General features: G+C 42.1%; 1 protein-coding gene across 5 annotated transcripts in view; it reads left to right on the top strand.

Moving 5' to 3' along the window:
* Positions 1-19,110, top strand: part of LOC138755105 (centromere protein C-like) — a 118,337-nt gene that overhangs the window by 32,226 nt on the left and 67,001 nt on the right. For all 5 annotated transcript variants that reach the window (XM_069920419.1, XM_069920410.1, XM_069920429.1 and 2 more), the window contains exons 6-8: positions 1,259-1,556; positions 2,423-2,554; positions 17,195-17,673. In XM_069920419.1, coding sequence (XP_069776520.1) covers positions 1,259-1,556; positions 2,423-2,554; positions 17,195-17,673 — 909 coding nt within the window. The remainder of the gene's footprint in view (positions 1-1,258; positions 1,557-2,422; positions 2,555-17,194; positions 17,674-19,110) is intronic.

The raw sequence follows: 19,110 nt of genomic DNA, 5'->3' as shown, positions 1-19,110 counted from the left end.
TGAATTCAGCATTATAAGTTTTTATGTGTCACTTAGATATTTGTCAAATAATATGTATATTTTGCAAAAAATATTATTTACTTTTACATAGTGAAACTGGTTCTTGCAAAGCAGACTAACAATAAAAATTTAGTGTGGTGAATTGAGAAGGCAGATTATGAAAGTGCAAATAAGAAGAGATTAATCCTTTGATTGAAGAGTAAAAATACCAGGGCATTGAACGAAGTACTTTTTTTTGTCTCTTTATGATAGGAATTCAACAAGACAGAATTTCATTTTTGTTATTTTTATTTAGTCTATACTATTTGTTGTTCATCATTGTCTTCTTAAATGTGTAACTGCATCATTGTTGATGAAGGTGAATGCTGATCTTGTGATACTTAGCAACTTTTGGTGATGACAGGCAACCACATATAGTAAAACACGAAAGTCTACAGACACTGTGTTTGAAGAAAAATTACAATGCTGGAGAAACTCAGCAGGTCAAACAGTGGACTTTATATAGCAAAGATAAAGATACAGAACCAATGTTTTGGGCTTGAGCCCTTCATCAAGGAATGACAAAATATAGGCAGGTGCCCAAACAAAATGGTGGGGGTGGGGGGAGAGCCGGGGAGGAGCACAGTCTCACAGGAAGGAGATGATAGGGAGGGAGAGGTGGGGGTGGAAGGCTCGGAATGGAGAGGGAAGGGGTTGGAGAGCTGGATGAAAGAAGACAGAGGGAATGGGAAGGGAGGGAGAATGGAGAGGGTAGCAGAAACCAAAGAAGTCATTGTTAATGCCATTCGGTTGGAGAATGTCCAGCCAGAAAAATTAAGTGTTGCTCCTTCAATTTACAGATGGTCTTGCTATGATAGTTCATGAGGGCATGGGCAGACATATTAGCAAGGGAGTGGGCGCAGAATTGAAATGGTTGGCCACTGATGCGACAGAGCAAAGGTATTCAGAGAAGCGATCTCTTAGTCTGCGTCCAGTCTCTCCAAGGTAGAGAAGGCCACAATGGGATCACTGGATGCAGTAGATTACACCTGTGGATATTGCTTCACTTGAAAGGACTATATGAGCCCCTGTATGATGGTGAGGGAGGTGATGCGTGTGGCATTTACTTTCTTTGTTCCTTGCCTTTTTACATCTTCCATTAGTGTTTGTGTCCGCCATATCTAAAGCAATGACCTAAACTCTTGGTGAAAATCAAAATGAGAATTTTGAAACTGCTGTTCCTATAATTTTTAAAGGATTATTATTTTTCTTTATAAAGGCTCCTTCAGTTCAAAAAAGCAGACTGCACATTGTTCAGAAGCAGTAACTATTGCAGCTGACAAAGCCAAAGTGGATAATGGTGTTGGTAATAGTGCTTGTACTTACGAGGCTATTGGAGATGGAAGAGGTTTCGATGAATTGGAAGGATCACTGCTCGTTGATGTAGAGGCACTAGTAGTGGAGGCAGACATGTCTCCTGTTGACAAATTTGGAATTACTTACGATGCAGAAACATCAGTTATCAACTCGACTCCAAATCCCTCAAAACCTTCAGAAAATTGTCAACCAAAAGTGAGGTATGAATCCAGTAATTTAGTGTAAAAAGAGCTTAACATTAGCAAAAAAAAGTTCCAATCTTCCAAGAGCCAATCTTCTGACTAGGTAAACAAGAAAATATGCAAATGCTTGGGTTTAGTGGAGTACACAGAAGTGCCGCAGACACTTAGCAGGTCACACAGCATCCATAGAAAATAAGTGGCAGAACTCCTGAAGAAGGGCTCAGGAACAAAAAGTCAATTGCCTTTTCCTTTCTATGGATGCTTTGTGACCTTCTGAGTTTCTCCAGCATTTTTGTGCGCTTTCTTTATTTTCTTTATTATCCCTATCTACTCTCTGTCTCTCAAAGAACTCAGCATTTTGAAATACATATTGATTGTTCATTGTGGCAATTTGGTTTCTGTTTTCCACATTTTCTACCACTATTAAACTGACTGGTCTGCTGTGTTAAATTAACTATCCTCCAGTCCTTGCAATGCTATTTTTTAATTATAAGTAAATCTAGCAGTATGTTTATTATCTCTTTATTGGATGTTTTTAAAATGTGTAGTTGAACCCATCTGGTGTAGTTTGATACTTTTAATTATTTAGTATTTATTCTCTTTAATATTGTTATCAACTTCAATCTGATTACCCCCAGGTAAATACTCAATAACAATATAATGAAATATTTATTCCATGTACCATTGCTATTGATAACGTTCCTTCGCATGTCCTAATTTTTCTTTTGTATTCATCCATGATATTCCAGTCATGTTCATTCATTATGTTGAATATTTCATATTGCTCTCTTTGAAATTATCTGTCAATATTATTCATTTATTTTTTTCACAGTACTGCTTCCTTATGCAGGTTTATTACATTGCAACAAAATTATGTTTTGTAGGCTTTGTTTTAATACAAGTGTAACACCCATAGCCGTGAAAAGTCCAAATGTAAGAGCTGAACGGAAGAATTATGTGTCAAACGCTTTCGGAGTTGTAAAGCCCAAGTCTTTGTCAACCTGTTTTGGAGAGAAGTATGTATGTCAGAACATTTCTATTTAAAGTCTCATAATCAGCAGTTATTTTTGTCCTATTTACAAATGTGGGAAGAGTACTCCTCGGAATATTGTAAGTGGTTGATTGATGGTTAGTGTGGACTGGGTGGACTGAAGAGTCTGTTCTGTGCTGATTCTATGATTCTTAACTTTTACTCTTTTAAATATTTTTTTATTTTTCACACTGTGAACCATATCAACCAAAATATATACAAATGTTTCTCATTAAATATACACAGTGGCATTTTCTCCCTTTTTTCCCTCCTGCCCTCCTTCCCCCCCTTCCCACCCCCCTCCAAAACCAATAAATATTCAACATATACAATACAATAAAACCATAAAACAATGAAAAATAAACAAGAAAAAATTCTTTATTTTTTCTTGAAGGTATGGACTCCTTGCAAGGGGATATTTCCATGCATACCAATATTCTTCAGCTTTAAGCTAAATTACTTTTCAAATGATCGTCTGTGGGTGGCTCAGTGTGCTAGATAGATCATTATATGTATCTCCAGGTATGCTCTTCATTGATGGAGAAGAGCATGCTGGAAATTGGCCAGGATAGCATGTGTGATTTTATTATTTTCTCTATCCTAATCTAGAGATATTGAGACCACTGAGATCAGTTAGGCAAATGGCACAGGCCCCCAGTGATAAAACTTCCAGTGCATGTGAGTGGTAAGAGCTGGTGATTTCAACTTTCTTCGCATAGGGTAGGATACCGAAACTCCAAAGGGCTTGGATGGTGCAGAATTTATTATATGTGTCTATGTAGGTTTCCTTAACTACCATGTTCAAGGCCTTGCAAGAGAGGGTGCAACCCTGGACCTCCTATTAAGGAAATGATACAAGTCAGGTTACTGAAGTGTCAGTGGAGGAGAATTAAAATTTACTGTAATGAACATGTCACAAAATTTGTTGTTTTGTGGCAGCATCACAGTGCATCCATTATTATAAACTACCTTACAAAATAAAAAAAGAGCAAGTCCAAGAAAAAGTTGAGGTAAGGCAGTGTCTATGGTTCATTGTTCATTCAGGAACCTGATAGCAAAGGGAAAGAAAGTATCCTTCTGCTGCTGAGTGCTTGTCTTCAGGCTACTATATCTTTTTCCTGATGGTAGCAGAGTGAAGAGGGCATGGCCAGGGTGGTGGGGGTCCTTAAGAATAAAGGTTGCTTTCTTAAGATACCACCTCTAGTAGATGTCTTCAGTGGAGAGAAGACATGTGCTCGTAATGTCGCAGGCTGAGTTAACAACCCTCTGAAGTTTTTTACTGTCCAAGTGTTGGCATCTCCATACCAGACATTGATGCAACCAGCCAGAATGCTCTCCACAGTACACCTGTAGAAGTTTTCAAGAGGCTTTGGTAACATACTAAATCTCCTTGAACTCCTCACAAAGTATTGCTGCTGGCTAGCCTTCTTCATGATTGCATCGAGATGGAAGCTCCAGACAGATCCTTGGAGATGTTGGCACCCAGAAATGTGAAGTTCTTGATCTTCTCCATTGCTGAGCCCTTCCAGTTCTGCTGACCTCTTCCTGAAGTCCACAATCATCTTCTTGGTTTTGCTAACGGTTGTAAGGTTGTTTGTGTAACACTACTCAACTAGCTGATCTACCTCTAAATTTTAATTTTTAAAAAAATGTAGACATATAGCATTATAACAGGCCAATTCTGCCCGACAAGTCTGTGGTTCCCAATTTACACCCTATTAACCTACACCACTGTACATTTCAAAGGATGGGAGGAAAACGGAGCCCCCAGAGAAAACCCATGCAGACACGGGGAGAACGTACAAACCCCTTACAGACAGTGCGGGATTCAAACCTAGGTCTGGTCCCAATCGCTGCTGCTGCAAAGACATTGTGCTAATCGCTATGGCAACGTACCGTCCTCTCTTCTGAACGCTTCCTCGTTACCGTTTGTAATTCTTGTCAACCACCATGGTGTCATTGGCAAATTTGCAGATAGCATGGAACTGTGCCTAGTTACACAGTCATGGGTATATAGTGAGTAGAGAAGTGGGCTAAGCACATATCCTTGAGGTGTGCCTGTGATCATCGTCAGTGAGGAGGAGATGTTGTTTTCAATTTGTAATGACTGTGGTCTTCTGAGGAGGAAGTCAAGGATCAGTGACCATAATTCATTAGTTTTAAAATTATATAGAAAAATATAGGATTGATCCACATGTTGAAGTCCTAAATTGGGCAAGACTAATTTTGAAGGCATTTTCCAGGAACTTGCAAAGGTTGATTGGGTGATGTGTTTTCAGGTAATGGGACATCTGGTAAGTAGGAAGCTTTTAAGCATGACATGGGGAGAATTCAGGGATAGATGACATGCAGTATGTACCTGTTGGAGTGTATTTGTTGAGGGATATTGAGGCTTTGATCAGGAAAAAGGATCAAGTGAATCCCTTGAATATGAATAATGTAAGTACACAAGGCAAATCAGGAGGGCCAAATGAAGATATGAGATACCTCTGGCAGATCAAGTTAAGGAGATTGTACAGGTAGGTTAAGAGGAAAAAGGATAACGAGGCAGAGAATAGGATCATCATTGTTGTGTATGTGTAAGGCTGCAAAAGATGAGTGTAGTCTTGAATATTTCTGCTGTATTTAGAGTGGAAAGGGTCATGGAAGCTAAGGAATTGATGTTAATGGGTAGTGCTGTGTTGGAACATATCCACATTTCAGAAGTGGTGTTAGTGATGTTAATGCACATTAAAGTGAATAAATACTCAAGGTCTGTTCAAGTGTAATGTATCCTGGAACGTTGTGGGAAATAAGAGAAAAAATTGATGGAAACCTGCCTGAGATATTTGCATCAGCTTTAGCCAGTGGTGAGGTTCCAGAAAGAACATACAATATTACATGAAATTGCCTCCTGACTGCCGTAAGGCAGACAAAGAGTTGCCATTAGTTTTGCCTGCTGGTCCTTAAAGTAGAAGAGAAATAGAAGCAAAAGATTTTCCTTTCTGAGTCACTAACAACCGCACAGACTCCTGTTTGATCTGTCGGCAACTCAAGCTTTAGATCCAAACCTTTGACGAGATCAGGAAGCCTTCAGCGGCAGAGGCCTTTCATGGAGCCCTTCTTGCCCTCAGCTTTCTTTTGAATCCCAGCTCTGATACCTGGTTCCCCTGAGCCAGTGTCCAGCAGCCTTTAGCCTATGGGGGTACCACAGTTGCAAGTCGCTGGCAGCCTGTGTGTGTTCCTCAGGTGCTGAGCCACTCGCTGCGCCACTCACTGCTCCAGTGCAATGGGCACCATCCTGTAGGGTCATCTCTGCTTCCCTTCTTAACAAGGCTCATTCTCCTAATTTCTGGTTCTCTGTGCTGGTCCACTGCTCCTAGAGTCTGCAATCCCTCTTGGTCGCTGCTGAGCACAGGGATTGCCATCTGGGGCTCAGACCCATGGTAGTACGAAGCCGCTGGCCTTAGGAGCTGGCTGTTGAGCCCTTTGGACCAGTGCTGTCTTCACTGTCTGCTTTCCGAGGCTCAAACCAGCGGCAACGCTGCCAATACTGCAGCTCCAGCATCGTCGCCATTTTTTTCACCCTGACCAGAGGATGGCTATTATGCCTTTCTTTAGAAAGCCAACACAAGGAATTATAGGCTGGTGAGCCTGACATCAGTTACTGGTGTGTATTCTGAAGGACAGGATGTGCCAGCATTTGGAAAGACAAGAATTGGTTAGAGCTTTATGTGAGGGGAAATTATTTCTCATGAACTCGTTAGTGCACACATGTCAAACTCTGGCCCGCGGGCCAAATTTGGCCCGCGATATAATTATATTTGGCCCGCAAGATCATTTGAAAAATGTATTAGAGGTGGCCCGCTGGCCGCCGCGCCAGTATAGCGCATGCACAGTAACACAACAAATCCCAGAATGCATTGGCGTCAGCTCGCTAATCACCCCCACCTCCTCTGTTTACGTTGCAGGGTCTCACCGTGGACTCTGGTTTTGGGGCCTGGCCGGTGTCAGGGGAAGCCAAGGCCGCTTCCCAGCGCCCGGAACCGGAGGCCTCGGGCTTGACCTCGCCAGGACTGTTGCCCACTGCCCCTCCCTGCCGCAGGCCGACCCGTGACTCACGGTGACGGGGCCACTGATCCCCCGAGATGCCGCCCTGCAGCGAGAGCCGATGCCCCCGCACTGTCGTGTCCCCCCGCCCGCCCCCCCACTGCAGCGCGGCCTGGCCGGTGTCAGGGGAAGCCAAGGCCGCTTCCCAGCGCCCGGAACCGGAGGCCTCGGGCTTGACCTCGCCAGGACTGTTGCCCACTCCCCCTCCCTTCCGCAGGCCGACCCGTGACTCACGGTGACGGGGCCGCTGATCCCCCGAGATGCCGCCCTGCAGCGAGAGCCGATGCCCCCGCACTGTCGTGTCCCCCCGCCCGCCCCCCCACTGCAGCGCGGCCTGGCCGGTGTCAGGGGAAGCCAAGGCCACTTCCCAGCGCCCGGAACCGGAGGCCTCGGGCCTGACCTCGCCAGGACCGTTGCCCACTCCCTCTCCCTGCCGCAGGCCGATCCGCGACTCACGGTGACGGGGCCGCTGATCCCCCGAGATGCCGCCCTGCAGCGAGAGCTGATGCCCCCGCACTGTCGTTGTCCAACCCGATCGCCCGCAAACTCCGCCCTCCCGCACACAGGCCTGAGTAAGTATTATGAACTTTAATCTCAGGATAAAACGATCTTCCAATAGTTTCATGTCACAGTGATAAATATATTCCTGGTTAAAAATGGTCCTGCACCTGGATACAAGCTCATTAGGCATAAAACTTGAAAAGTGTGTAAATCGAAGGATATCTGTACCAATGGAAAAAGGGCATGGCAAATAACCCTACTAGAGTTCAAGCCCACAATCAGTCACCCATTTGATTGTTTCAGGAATCATGTTATTCTCCCACATTCTCAATAGCCCTCAGATTTTACTATTCGACAGCACACTAGCAACATTTGACAAATCCTCTATAGAGAAATATTATTTATTGAATATTTTATTTCTCATTTGTTAATGCTTCTGGAAAGAGTTTATCCAAAACTATTATTAAACATTTATTTTAATAAGAAAAAGTTTAACATTACATATATTGAAAGAAGAGAAAACATGCAGATGTTGTTGAAAATTTTCAATAAATATTTAGTTCGGCCCTCGACTTAGTCCAAGTTTTTAATTTTGGCCCTCCGTGAATTTGTGTTTGACACCCCTGCGTTAGTGTATTTGAAAAGGACTGATGTTGTTTAAATGAACCTCAGTGAGGCCTTTGACAATGTCCCAAGTGATAGGCTACTTAGGATTAGTTTATGTGTGATTGAAGGTGATCTGATGAATAGGATTCAAAATAGACTTGGTGGAAGGAGTCAGAGGGTGCTATTGGAGGGTTGTCTTTCAGATTGGAAACCTATGACCAGTCATGTGGTGCAGGGATTAGTTTATTGTCATTATAATATTAATATGGCTATTAAATTTGCAGATGATAGTGGTTTTGTGCAGAGTGAAGAAGGCAGTCTCAGATTACAACAGGATGTGGATCAACTGGGGTTATGGGCCAAGGAATGGCAGATGGAAATTAACTTGGTCAATGACAGATGTTCCATTTTAATAAGATAAATCAGGGCAGGATTTGCACAGTAAATGGCAGGGCCCTTGAGAATGTTGTCGACCTGGGATCATAGGTACATAGTTCTCTGAAGGTGGAGACATAAGACAGGTTGCAAAGAAGGCATTTGCCATGCTTACCTTCAGCAGTCAGGGCAAAAGTACAGAAATTGGGTTGTCATGCTGCAATTATACAAGACTTTGGGGCCACATTTAGATTGTTGTCAGCAATTCTAGTAACGCAGCTTGTGTGTGATACATGAAGGATGTCATTAAACTGGTTGGATGCAGAAAAGATTGGTATAGATATGGAAACAATGTTTTTACCTGAGGCAGGGAGTCCAAAACTTGGAGTGCATAGATTTAAGTGAGAGGAGAGAGATTTAAAAGGGACCCAAGGGCAACTTTTTCACAGAGGGTGGAGGCAGGTATAATTGTGATGACACCAAAATTGGTGGTGCAAGTGGATTGTGAGGAACAATATCTAAGTTTACATTAGTATCTAGATCAGTTGGGAAAATAAACCAAGGAGTGACAAATGCAATTTCACTCTAATGTGTGAGTGTGAAATGTTGCACTTTGGTAAGTTAAATCAGGGTAGAACTTATACAATGAATAATATGGCCTGGGAGAATGTTGTAAAAAGGAGACCAAGGGGTGCAGGTGAATAGATTCCTGAAAGTGTCAACTCAAGAAATGGGTCTTCATGATTCAGCTGTTCAAGGCATTGATGAGACCACGCCTAGAATACTGTTTGCAGTTTTGGTGGCCCAGCTATAGGAATGACATTAATAAATTGGAAGGGGTTCAAAGGCAATTCATCAAGATGTTTGCTGGGACTGGATGAATAGAGCTATATGGAGAGGTTGGATAAAGTGAGTCTTTATTCCCATAGTATATGGGAATATACTCCTAGAACGCTTCCACCAGCGTTGTCTCCGCTCCATCCTCAACATTCATTGGAGCGCTTTCATCCCTAACGTCGAAGTACTCGAGATGGCAGAGGTCGACAGCATAGAGTCCACGCTGCTGAAGATCCAGCTGCGCTGGGTGAGTCACGTCTCCAGAATGGAGGACCATCGCCTTCCCAAGATCGTGTTATATGGCGAGCTCTCCACTGGCCACCGTGACAGAGGTGCACCAAAGAAAAGGTACAAGGACTGCCTAAAGAAATCTCTTGGTGCCTGCCACATTGACCACTGCCAGTGGGCTGATATCGCCTCAAACCGTGCATCTTGGCGCCTCACAGTTTGGCGGGCAGCAACCTCCTTTGAAGAAGACCGCAGAGCCCACCTCACTGACAAAAGGCAAAGGAGGAATAACCCAACACCCAACCCCAACCCACCAATTTTCCCCTGCAACCGTTGCAACCGTGTCTGCCTGTCCCGCATCGGACTTGTCAGCCACAAACGAGCCTGCAGCTGACGTGGACATTTACCCCCTCCATAAATCTTTGTCCGCGAAGCCAAGCCAAAGAAAAGATATGGGGTGCGGGGTAATCTTTACAAATTTATAAAATCATGAGGGGTATGGATAAAGTGAAAGCTTATAGCGAATGGTATAGTGAGTACAAGAGAAGTTGTCTATGAGCTGAACCAACAGAACTGTTTAATGGAATCTTTGCAGAAGTTTAAATAATTATAGTTGGTGCGCTATCACAATCACCCAACCTCTGAAGTTACGCACCTTCTAGAGTTGTTTGTGCCCCCGGCCACTGGGAACTCTTGATCCTGCAGGGGCCTGCAACTTCAGACACTGGTTTGATAATGGAGTTGCGTGGTTCGCCACAAGCTCTGTCTTTTTTACAGATGATTCTAAAACTAGAGGGTATATACGTTTAAGGTGAGAGGGGAGAGATTTAGGAGGGACCAGAGGAGTGACATTTTTTCACTTAGAAGGTAGCCCATATTTGGAAAAATCTGCCTGAGAAATCTAGAAGTTAATTTGACATTCAAAGATATTTGGACAGTTTTATGGACAGACAGTGCTTAAAACAGAGGTTTTCAATTTTTTTTTCCATTCACACACCACTTTAAATAATCCCTATACTGTAGGTGCTCTGTGCTCAGAAAGTGATTACTTAAAGCAGTATGTAAGTGGGGAAAAAAGGTTGAGAATCACTACTCTAGACCCAATTGTTAATGAAATATTTTTCTTGAGAAAAATTGTCATTGGTTCATTTTCTTTGGAGTTATGAAACCGTGCACATAACATTCAATTATGTACGATTAAAACAGTGATTTTCAAACATTTTCTTTCCACTCACATACCACTTTAAGTAATCCCTTACTAATCACAGAGCACCTATGGTATAGGGATTACTTAAAGTGGTATGTGAGTGGAAAGAAAAAGTTTGAAAACCACTGGTTTAGAAGGATATGGACCAAATGCAGGCAAATGGGACAATCACAAAATGCCAACTTGGTCAGCATGGATGAGTTGGGCTGAAGGGTTTGTTCCATGATGTGTGACTAGATCTAGGCAAAAGGATGAGCTTGAGTTGACATTTGGTTACCAGAGGAAAAAGTGGACTGAAGGGCCTTACCTTGCCATAAAATTCTGATATTAAATGGATGACATTCCTTTGATGAATGCAAACTTCCCAAGGCAAGTGGTATATCAGTGGTTAACTAGAGAAGTTAAGGATTGTATCGTCTTAAGAGGTTCATGCTGTTCCTAAAATATAGTTAATCTGAGATTTGGATAAAAGTGGAATGTGAGTGTTAATTAGCAAGCAACCTATGGACAGTGAACAATGTTTCTATAAGTATGTAAAAAAAGTTTCATAGTTTGAGAAAAGATTATTTGTAATAGAAAATAAGGAAATGACAATGATGTTTCCAAATATTTAATCTATCTTTGTCATAGGAAAGACAAAAAGAATACATGACATTGCAAGGAACCATGAATCAAATTAGAGTAAAGCATTTTTAGGTTGACAAGACAAAGTAATAAAGAGTTTGATATCAAAAGTTGGCGTATCCTGAATATGATGGCTGCAGAGAAAATGAATGTTTCATTTTGGAACTCCAGCACTTGAAATTGGGTCATATACATGTGCTTTTACTATGAGGTGGAAAATTAAGTAGAACAGTTTTTCAAAGGCGTACTGTTAAAAAAAAACTGTCCGCATCAATGACACGGATCTCCCAGTGTTAAACAATTTCAATTCTGTGCCCCATTGCATTAACATAGACTTCTCTGGTTTCTTCTAGACCGAGGAGAAACATCTAATATTCCTCTGGGCACACTCCAACTGGATATCATTAACATTGACTTCTCTGGTTTCTGTTAGACCACTCTCCATTCTTCCTCTTTCTTAACTCCCTATCTCCTTTCCTCCAGCTCTTTACCCCCTTTCCTCTCTATTCACAGAGCCACCCCTCCCCCGTTTGCAGTTTGCCCTCCCTTCCTTATCGACCTATTACCTCATGCCTGTGCTCCTCCCCCCCCCATCCCTCCCCACCTCCATTTTATTGATGTTAATGCCATCTGGTTGGAGGGCACCCAGACAGAAAATGAGGTGTTGTTCCTCCAATTTATGGGTGGTCTTAGTCTTGCAGTGCACGAGACCATTGGCAGACATGCCATTAAGAGAATGGGATGGGGAATTGAAATGGGTGGCCACTAGGAGATCCATACCTTTGCAGCAGACAGAGCCGAGGTTGCTCAACAAAATTATCTCCCAGTCTGCGCCATCTCTCTGATGTAGAAAAGACTGCAAATTCACGTATCTGATTCATCTTATGATCTTCACTCAAGAAGACAAAAGTTCTTTAGTTTAGATTGAGGATATCAATGCACTCTCAATTGCTCCAATGAACAGCAGAGATATGAAAGATCGTTTTTCACTTGTTCAATTATTAGGAATGTTTTCAAAGCTGCGCAAGCAGTTCAGGCCACCATACAAATGAAGTTGTCCTCTATTAACTCCATCTATACTTCCTGCAATCTTGGAAAAGTTGCCAAAATATCAAAGGATCCATCTGTCCCAGTCATACTTTCTTCGACTCCTTGCCATGGATATGATGTCTCCATTTCCTGTTCCTCTTGGGCCTGCAATGCTGCTATCTTGTTCCCCTTCTTCCTTGGCTCCTGACTATTGTCTATGTTCAGACAAGTGCATCAGACCACCTTTTTTAAAAAAGAGGTATAGGGCTACCAGAAGCATGAGTGTTATGCAAAGATTGTGGTATCTTTATCTTTTGGGATACCCTCTGCATTCTTCACAATCTTTGGCTTTGCCTGACGTTTTCCGACAGGAATAGGAAGACAGAAAATAATGTAGATGCATCAGGGATGTTCTATTAGGGCAGTGGTTCCCAACCTTTTACTTTCCACATATACCACTTTAAGTATTCCCTATGCCATAAGTGTTCTGTGATTAATAAGGGATTGCTTAGGGTGGTATGTGGGTGGAAAGACAAAGTTTGAAAACCACTATTTTAATCATTCCAAATTAATTCGTTATGTGCACAGTTTCATAACTCCAAAGGAAATGGGCCAATGACAATTTTTCTGAAGCAGAATATTTCAGTAATAATTGGGTCTAGCCTTCCTACTCACATACCACGTTAAGCAATCCCTTACTAATCACAGAACACTTATGGCATAGGGAATACTTAAAGTGGTATGTGAGTGGAAAGTAAAAGGATGGGAACCACTGCATTAGGGCATACCTCATTGCTCACTAGTTCTTCATAGGTTCATTGTGCAGGCAGGAAGGAAATAATGAAGCAGTGGAATAAATCTTGTCAGTGCCTGTTTTTTGTATTCAGTCGCTAAGATTTCATTGTAGTAGTTATGAGACTCAGACTGCATTTCAACTGCGTTTTACCTTGTTTTCAGTCACTTCCTGGATGCTGTGGCAAGTGTCTGTATTGAAAGTTGTGAAAAATTGCCGGGTACCTGATAGGTATTTAGAAATGAATTGAAGGGACATATCTTCATACCAAGGTTATGAGTCTTGGAATGAAATATCTAAAAGGGCAATGGATGCTCAGAGAAGGAGGAATATAGTCATTTGAGCTATAGCCAGCCAAGACAATGTGTGCCCAACAGTTTGTGTCAATTCAGAGCATGTACGTTTGGAGCTGGAATAAGGTTGGAATGTTGGTCTGGCTTTAAACTTTGTAACATGATGGAGCTGCTGGTAAAGCTGCTGCCCCACAGCTCATGTAATTCAAATTCAATTCTGATCTCTGCTGGTTGTGTAGAGTTTGAAATTTGTTCCCTGAGTGAAAGGTTTTTTATTCTGGATGTTCTGATATCAAAGTTGAGTGAATTGGTAGATTAATTGCCAGTAAATTGCTGCTAGTGGTTAGATGTGATGGACTATATCGTATTTTATATTATATATAGATATATTTTTGAAGGATATAGATTGTGGGAGTAGCGAAGGTCACAAACAAACACAAACACTTCACAAAACAGATCTCATTTAAAATGCAAGAGCTTTGCTGAAAGAGTCATGTAGGGAATAAAACAAGGAGACTGCTTTGCTAAAGAATTTCAAAAGCAGGTGTAAATGGATTATTGTTTTGAAAGCCACAGATGAACGGACTCAGTAGTTTGGGTCCAGTGCCACATTCTGTCTAAGAAGTTCATGTGGTTTTGCAAGCAGAGAGAGAGAGAGAGAGAGATAACTTGTTTCTCCAGTTTAAGTAACCATTTGTCTTGGTGAATTTCTATTGCTGCTGGGTTTTGGGGTCCTCTGGGCCTGTAACACACGTGATGAGTAGAATCTAGGTCAAATTAATGGGAATGTGAGGAAAATAAAAGGGTGGCATGGTTGGCATAATTGGCAGTAATTGCAACGCCTTTACAGTACCAACAATCGGGACTAGACTATGGTTTGAATCCTTCATTGACTGAAAACATACGTTCTCCCCATGTCTTCATGGGTTTTTTCCCACCGTTCTAAAATGTACTGGGGTGTAGGATAATTGGAGTATATTGGGGGTAAAATTGGGCACACGGACTCATGGGCTAAATTCACCTGTTACTGTGCTATATATCTAAATTAAAAAATTTTTTTATTGGGATTAGTGTAAATGAGTGATTATGGTTGGAACAAATGGGCCAAAAGGTGTCTTTCCATGTTACATGATTCATTGACTTTATCTGGGTTACTTACATTCTTTTTGTGAGTGGCCAGGGAATGGAATAGTGGTTTGATCTGGTTTGGGACTTACAGGACTTGCTACTTGCAGGGAACCGACTAACTTGTTTTGTGGCCATTAAATTTCAATTCATTGTTTGGTCAGGCGGAGGAACATATGAGGTTTGCACCCAAGCATCATTTGGATTTGAGTTTTGTTAATAAGGCTGTTTCTGTTTTGGTGGCAGGGTATGATATTTGGCTGGAGAATGGGTTCATGATTCAAATTTGCTCTCTTGAGGTGTTTTTAAAAAAAATTGTCTAGGTGTTGTGGGTGGTATCCTCCATAAACTGGACTGCTAACAATGGCAAAATCATGGAATATTTTATTGGCTTCAAGTTTGCAATGATGCCACATTCAGGCAGTGCTATCTGCCTATAGCACATGGATGAAACCAGGGTTTGACTTTTCAGGTGTTGATACTGAGTTTGATTTTGTGTTAGTATTCAAAAAGTATGATGGAAATGTCTCTAGCTCAAGCTAGCACAATGATTTTCAAACTTTTTCTTTCAACTCAAATACCACTTTAAGAAATCCCTATGCCATAGGTGCTTAAGGAAGGGATTGCTTAAGGAGTTATGTGAGTGGGAAGGGAAGGTTAAGAATCACTGCTCTAGACCCAATTGTTACTGAAATATTTTGCTTGAGAAAAATTGTAATTGGCCCATTTCCTTTGGAGTAATGAAACCGTCCACATAACAAGTCAATTAGGTACGATTAAAACAGTGGTTTTAAAACTTTTTCTTTCCACTCACATTCCACCTTAAGTATTCCTTATTCACAGAGCACCTATGGCACAGGAATTACTTAAAGGAGTATGTGAGTGGAAAGAAAAAGGTGGAAACCACTGAGTTAGCATGTTTAAAAACAAAATACACATGCTCAGGTTTAATTCAGATTGCCTTTGGCTAAGTTTAAATTTGTATCTGAGCAGATCTTGAATTGAGCAGTTAAATTAATGTTTTAAAAGGAACTAATGTAGTTAATCATTTCTTTTACACACCAAAACTCAAAGCTGGAGAAATCCAGCAGGTGAAACAGTGTCCTATGTATACCAAAGGTAAAAATACATAACTGATGTTTTGGGCTTGAGCCCTTTATCAAGGTACGGAAAAATGTCAGCAGGCGTCTGAGTAAAAGAGTGGGGGGGGGGGAGAGGGCGTGGTCGCAAAGGCAGGAGATAATAGGTGGAGATGGGAGGGAGGGGACAGCAGTAAGCAAGTGAAGGTGGGATGGCTGGGTGAAAAGAGAGGGACGGGGAAGGATAGCAAGAAGGAAGGGAAGGGGGCGAGAGGAGAGCAGGATAGCCGAAAATGAAAAAGTTAATGTTAATGCCATCTGATTGGAGAGTGCCCAGATGGAAATTCAGATGTGCCTCCAATTTATGGGTGACCTTGGTAGATTAGTACATAAGGCCACGGACAGACATGTGAGTATGGGAGTGTGACACAGAACTGAAATGGTTGGCTACTGGGAAGTTTCTGCCACAGGTGCGGACGGAGCAAAGGTGCTCAGCGAAGCGATCTCTCAGTCGGCGCCCAGTCTCCGATGTAGGGAATGGCACAAAAGGAGCACCGGATACAGTGAACAATCCTGTGGACACACAAATGAAGTGTTGCTTCCCTTCTAAGGCCTGTTTGGAACCCCAGACAGTGTTGAGGGAGGAGGTGTGGGTACCTCCTGCAGCCACAGGGGAAAGGTGGCAGGGGGGGGGGGGCGTGATTGGTGGGGAGGGATGAATGCATGAGGGCGTCACGGAGAGAGCAGTCCTTATGGAAAGCAGAGAGGGGAGGAGAGGGGAAGATGTGTCTTGTAGTGGGATCCTATTCTAAGTGCCAGAAATTCCGGAGGATTATGTGTTGGTGGAGTGTTAGGTGAGGACAAGGGGGGATTCTATGTTTGTTGTGTCTGGAGGCAGAAGGGGCCATGGAAGTTGAGTGGAAAATAGAGATGCGGGTGATGTCAGAGTTGATGTTGGTGGAAGGGAAGCCATGTTTGTGGAAGAAGGCAGACATTTCAGAAGATCTGGATTGGAAGACCTCATCTTGGGAACCATCCAACACGTTATCCACCTGAATTTCCAGCGCTCAACAGGATCCCACTACCAGACACATCTTCCCCGCTCCTCCCCTCTCTGCCTTCTCTAGGGACCACTCCCTCATCACTCCCTTGTGCCTTCCCCGGAACCTTTCCCTGTGGCCACAGGAGGTGCCACACTTTAGCCCACACCTCCTCCCTCACCACAGTCCAAGGCCCCGAACAGGCCTTTCAAGTGAAGCAACTCTTCATTTGTGTATCTGCAGGATTAATTTACTGCATCCGTTGCTCACTTTGTGGCCTTCTCTACATTAGAGGGTCTGGGCGCAGACTAGGAGATCACTTCGCTGATCATCTTCGCTCCGCCCGCACCAGTGACAGAGACCTCCCAGTAGCCAACCATTTTGGACAATCCCATACACACGTCTGTCCATGGTCTTATGAACTATCCCACCAAGAACACCAGTAAATTGGATTTAAAACACCTGATTTTCCGACTGGGCACTCTCCCCTTCCCTTCCCCCTTACATCTCTCCTTCCCCCTTCTCTTCACCCAACCATCCTTCCTCCCCTTGCTTGCTGCTGTCTCCTCTTTCTCTTCTCCATCTATTACTCCTGCCTTTGTGCCATGCCTCCCCCCCCCCCCACTCTTTTATTCAGACATTTGCCAACATTTTTCCATACCTTGATAAAGAGCTCAAGCCTGAAATGTCGTTTATATATTTTTACCTTTAAAGGACACTGACCTGCTGAGTCTTTCCAGGATTGAGTCTTTACTTCAACCACGGTGTCTTCATATTTTCGTGGTTTACTTCTTTTACAGACCAACTGTTTCTGGATTGACACAGCCACCACAAGTTAAGCCTCATATTTTTGCACCAAAGTGTAATGACTTTGAGTTTGAATTAATGGAAGAAGAGAGCTTCAATTTTGTATCATGGATGACCATACCAAGGAAGATATCGAGCCAGAGACCAGTTGAACAAAAAAATAAATCTGTCTTGGTCACCAAGAATGCAAAAGAGCAAGAGAAACAACAGAAAGCAGGTAGAAACCAAGTTGCTGTCACAGATGGAAAACAAAAAGAATTATTAAATGATCACTTGACCCCTTGTATAGAATTAGAGGACAGAAAATCTTGCAAACAAAATGAACAGGTCCAACTAGAAGAATCTGCTAAAAGCTCAGGTACATGTCCTAAGAAGAAGAATGTTGATGAAGAATTACAAAACAAACCTTCAACTGCCTCTAAACTGTCTTTGACTTCCACGGTAAACACAAAATTGGGATACGAAAAACAAGGTCAGTCTTAATTTTATTTATATTTTAGAAATATTTAAATTAAAAATAAATAGAAATACAGCATGGTAACGGCTCTTACAACCCAGAAGCCAATGCAGCTCAAATAGACTCATGTGACTAATTAACTACTACCCTGTTTGTGGTCACTGGGAGAACATATAAACTCCTTACAAACAGTGCTGGATTCAAAACTGATGGGAGTAACAGCTTTGCACAATATTGTAAAAGTACTAGTTATAATGTAATGAAAATAGAAGCAAATTCCCACACAAATTTCAAATATGACTAATCAACCATAAATTACTTTCTGCATTGTTTATGAATAAACTTAAAAGGCTTGTAACTTCTGGATATTGTAATGTTCTCCTTGAGCAGTCCCTTGGGATTGAGGATTACTTCATTCAACTCCAGTTTTATAAATTCTGATGAGGATAATGAGGCCAACTACCATTGGGGTAAGTGGAAGTGCAGGTGGGTAGATAGAAGATGGTATGTTCTGGAGCTGCTTGTTCAAGGCCTTTGCTTCATGCATGGTCTTAAGCTTCTTGATACCATCCTGACTCCTCATTAACTTGCCATGGCCCAGAGATTCACAGCTGTCGGTGGGTATGTTGTGCAACACACCAATATGCTGGAGAAGCTCATTCAAGGAGGATTTGAGCATGCCTTTGATTTTTGTTTCTAACCTCCTCTGTGCGTTTGGTAATGTCTTACATTGAATGTGAATGATGTGGCCTGCCCAAAGTTGTTGGCTAGGTGTAATCAGAACCTCATTACTGGGAATGTTGTTGGCCTGGGAAGAAATACTGAAGTTGGTTCACTTGATTTTCCAGTGAGTTTGGAGAATTTGCAGAACTGGGTTTTGTGATTCTTATCCAATGCTTTGAGTTGTCTGCTATAGGTAGTTTGGGTCTCAGGGGCAGATAGAAGGGCTAGAATCATTGCTTCCTGGTTAACCATGGGAGTTGTGCCAGATGTAATGTCTTTAACCTATGCCCTTTTCCACAATTGATCGAAGGATGTTCTGGTTCATTGTCATTTTCACCATTGATGTCCACCTTTGCTGAGAATTGATTCCTGAAATGGTTTTTGCTGTAAACTATTACAAGTTATAGTCATGAATAGTTATAGTATTAACAAAAAAAAAACACTTTTCTATTCAGGTTTTATAGCACAAAAGGTGCGTGGACTCTCCAATATTTTATTTTCTCTGCGTAAGGTGATTTTCATAATTTGCTTGTGATCTTTTTTTTGAGAGAATAATATTGAAGCTAACAAATTTCAAAGCCTTTTATTTCTTACTAAAATCAACAATTTGTGTGAAGTAGGTGAGCATGCAGTGTAGCAAATGCATTGAGCCACTGAGTTGCTAACACTTGAATGTTACAGACTGAAGAAGTTAATTCTTGCAGATGCAATTTTTAAACACGTCATGAA

The sequence above is a fragment of the Narcine bancroftii genome, chromosome 1 (genome assembly GCF_036971445.1).
Source record: "Narcine bancroftii isolate sNarBan1 chromosome 1, sNarBan1.hap1, whole genome shotgun sequence".
Taxonomy (NCBI): domain Eukaryota; kingdom Metazoa; phylum Chordata; class Chondrichthyes; order Torpediniformes; family Narcinidae; genus Narcine; species Narcine bancroftii.
Note: the sequence above shows the minus strand (reverse complement) of the source record. Positions and strands in the feature narration are given on the sequence as shown.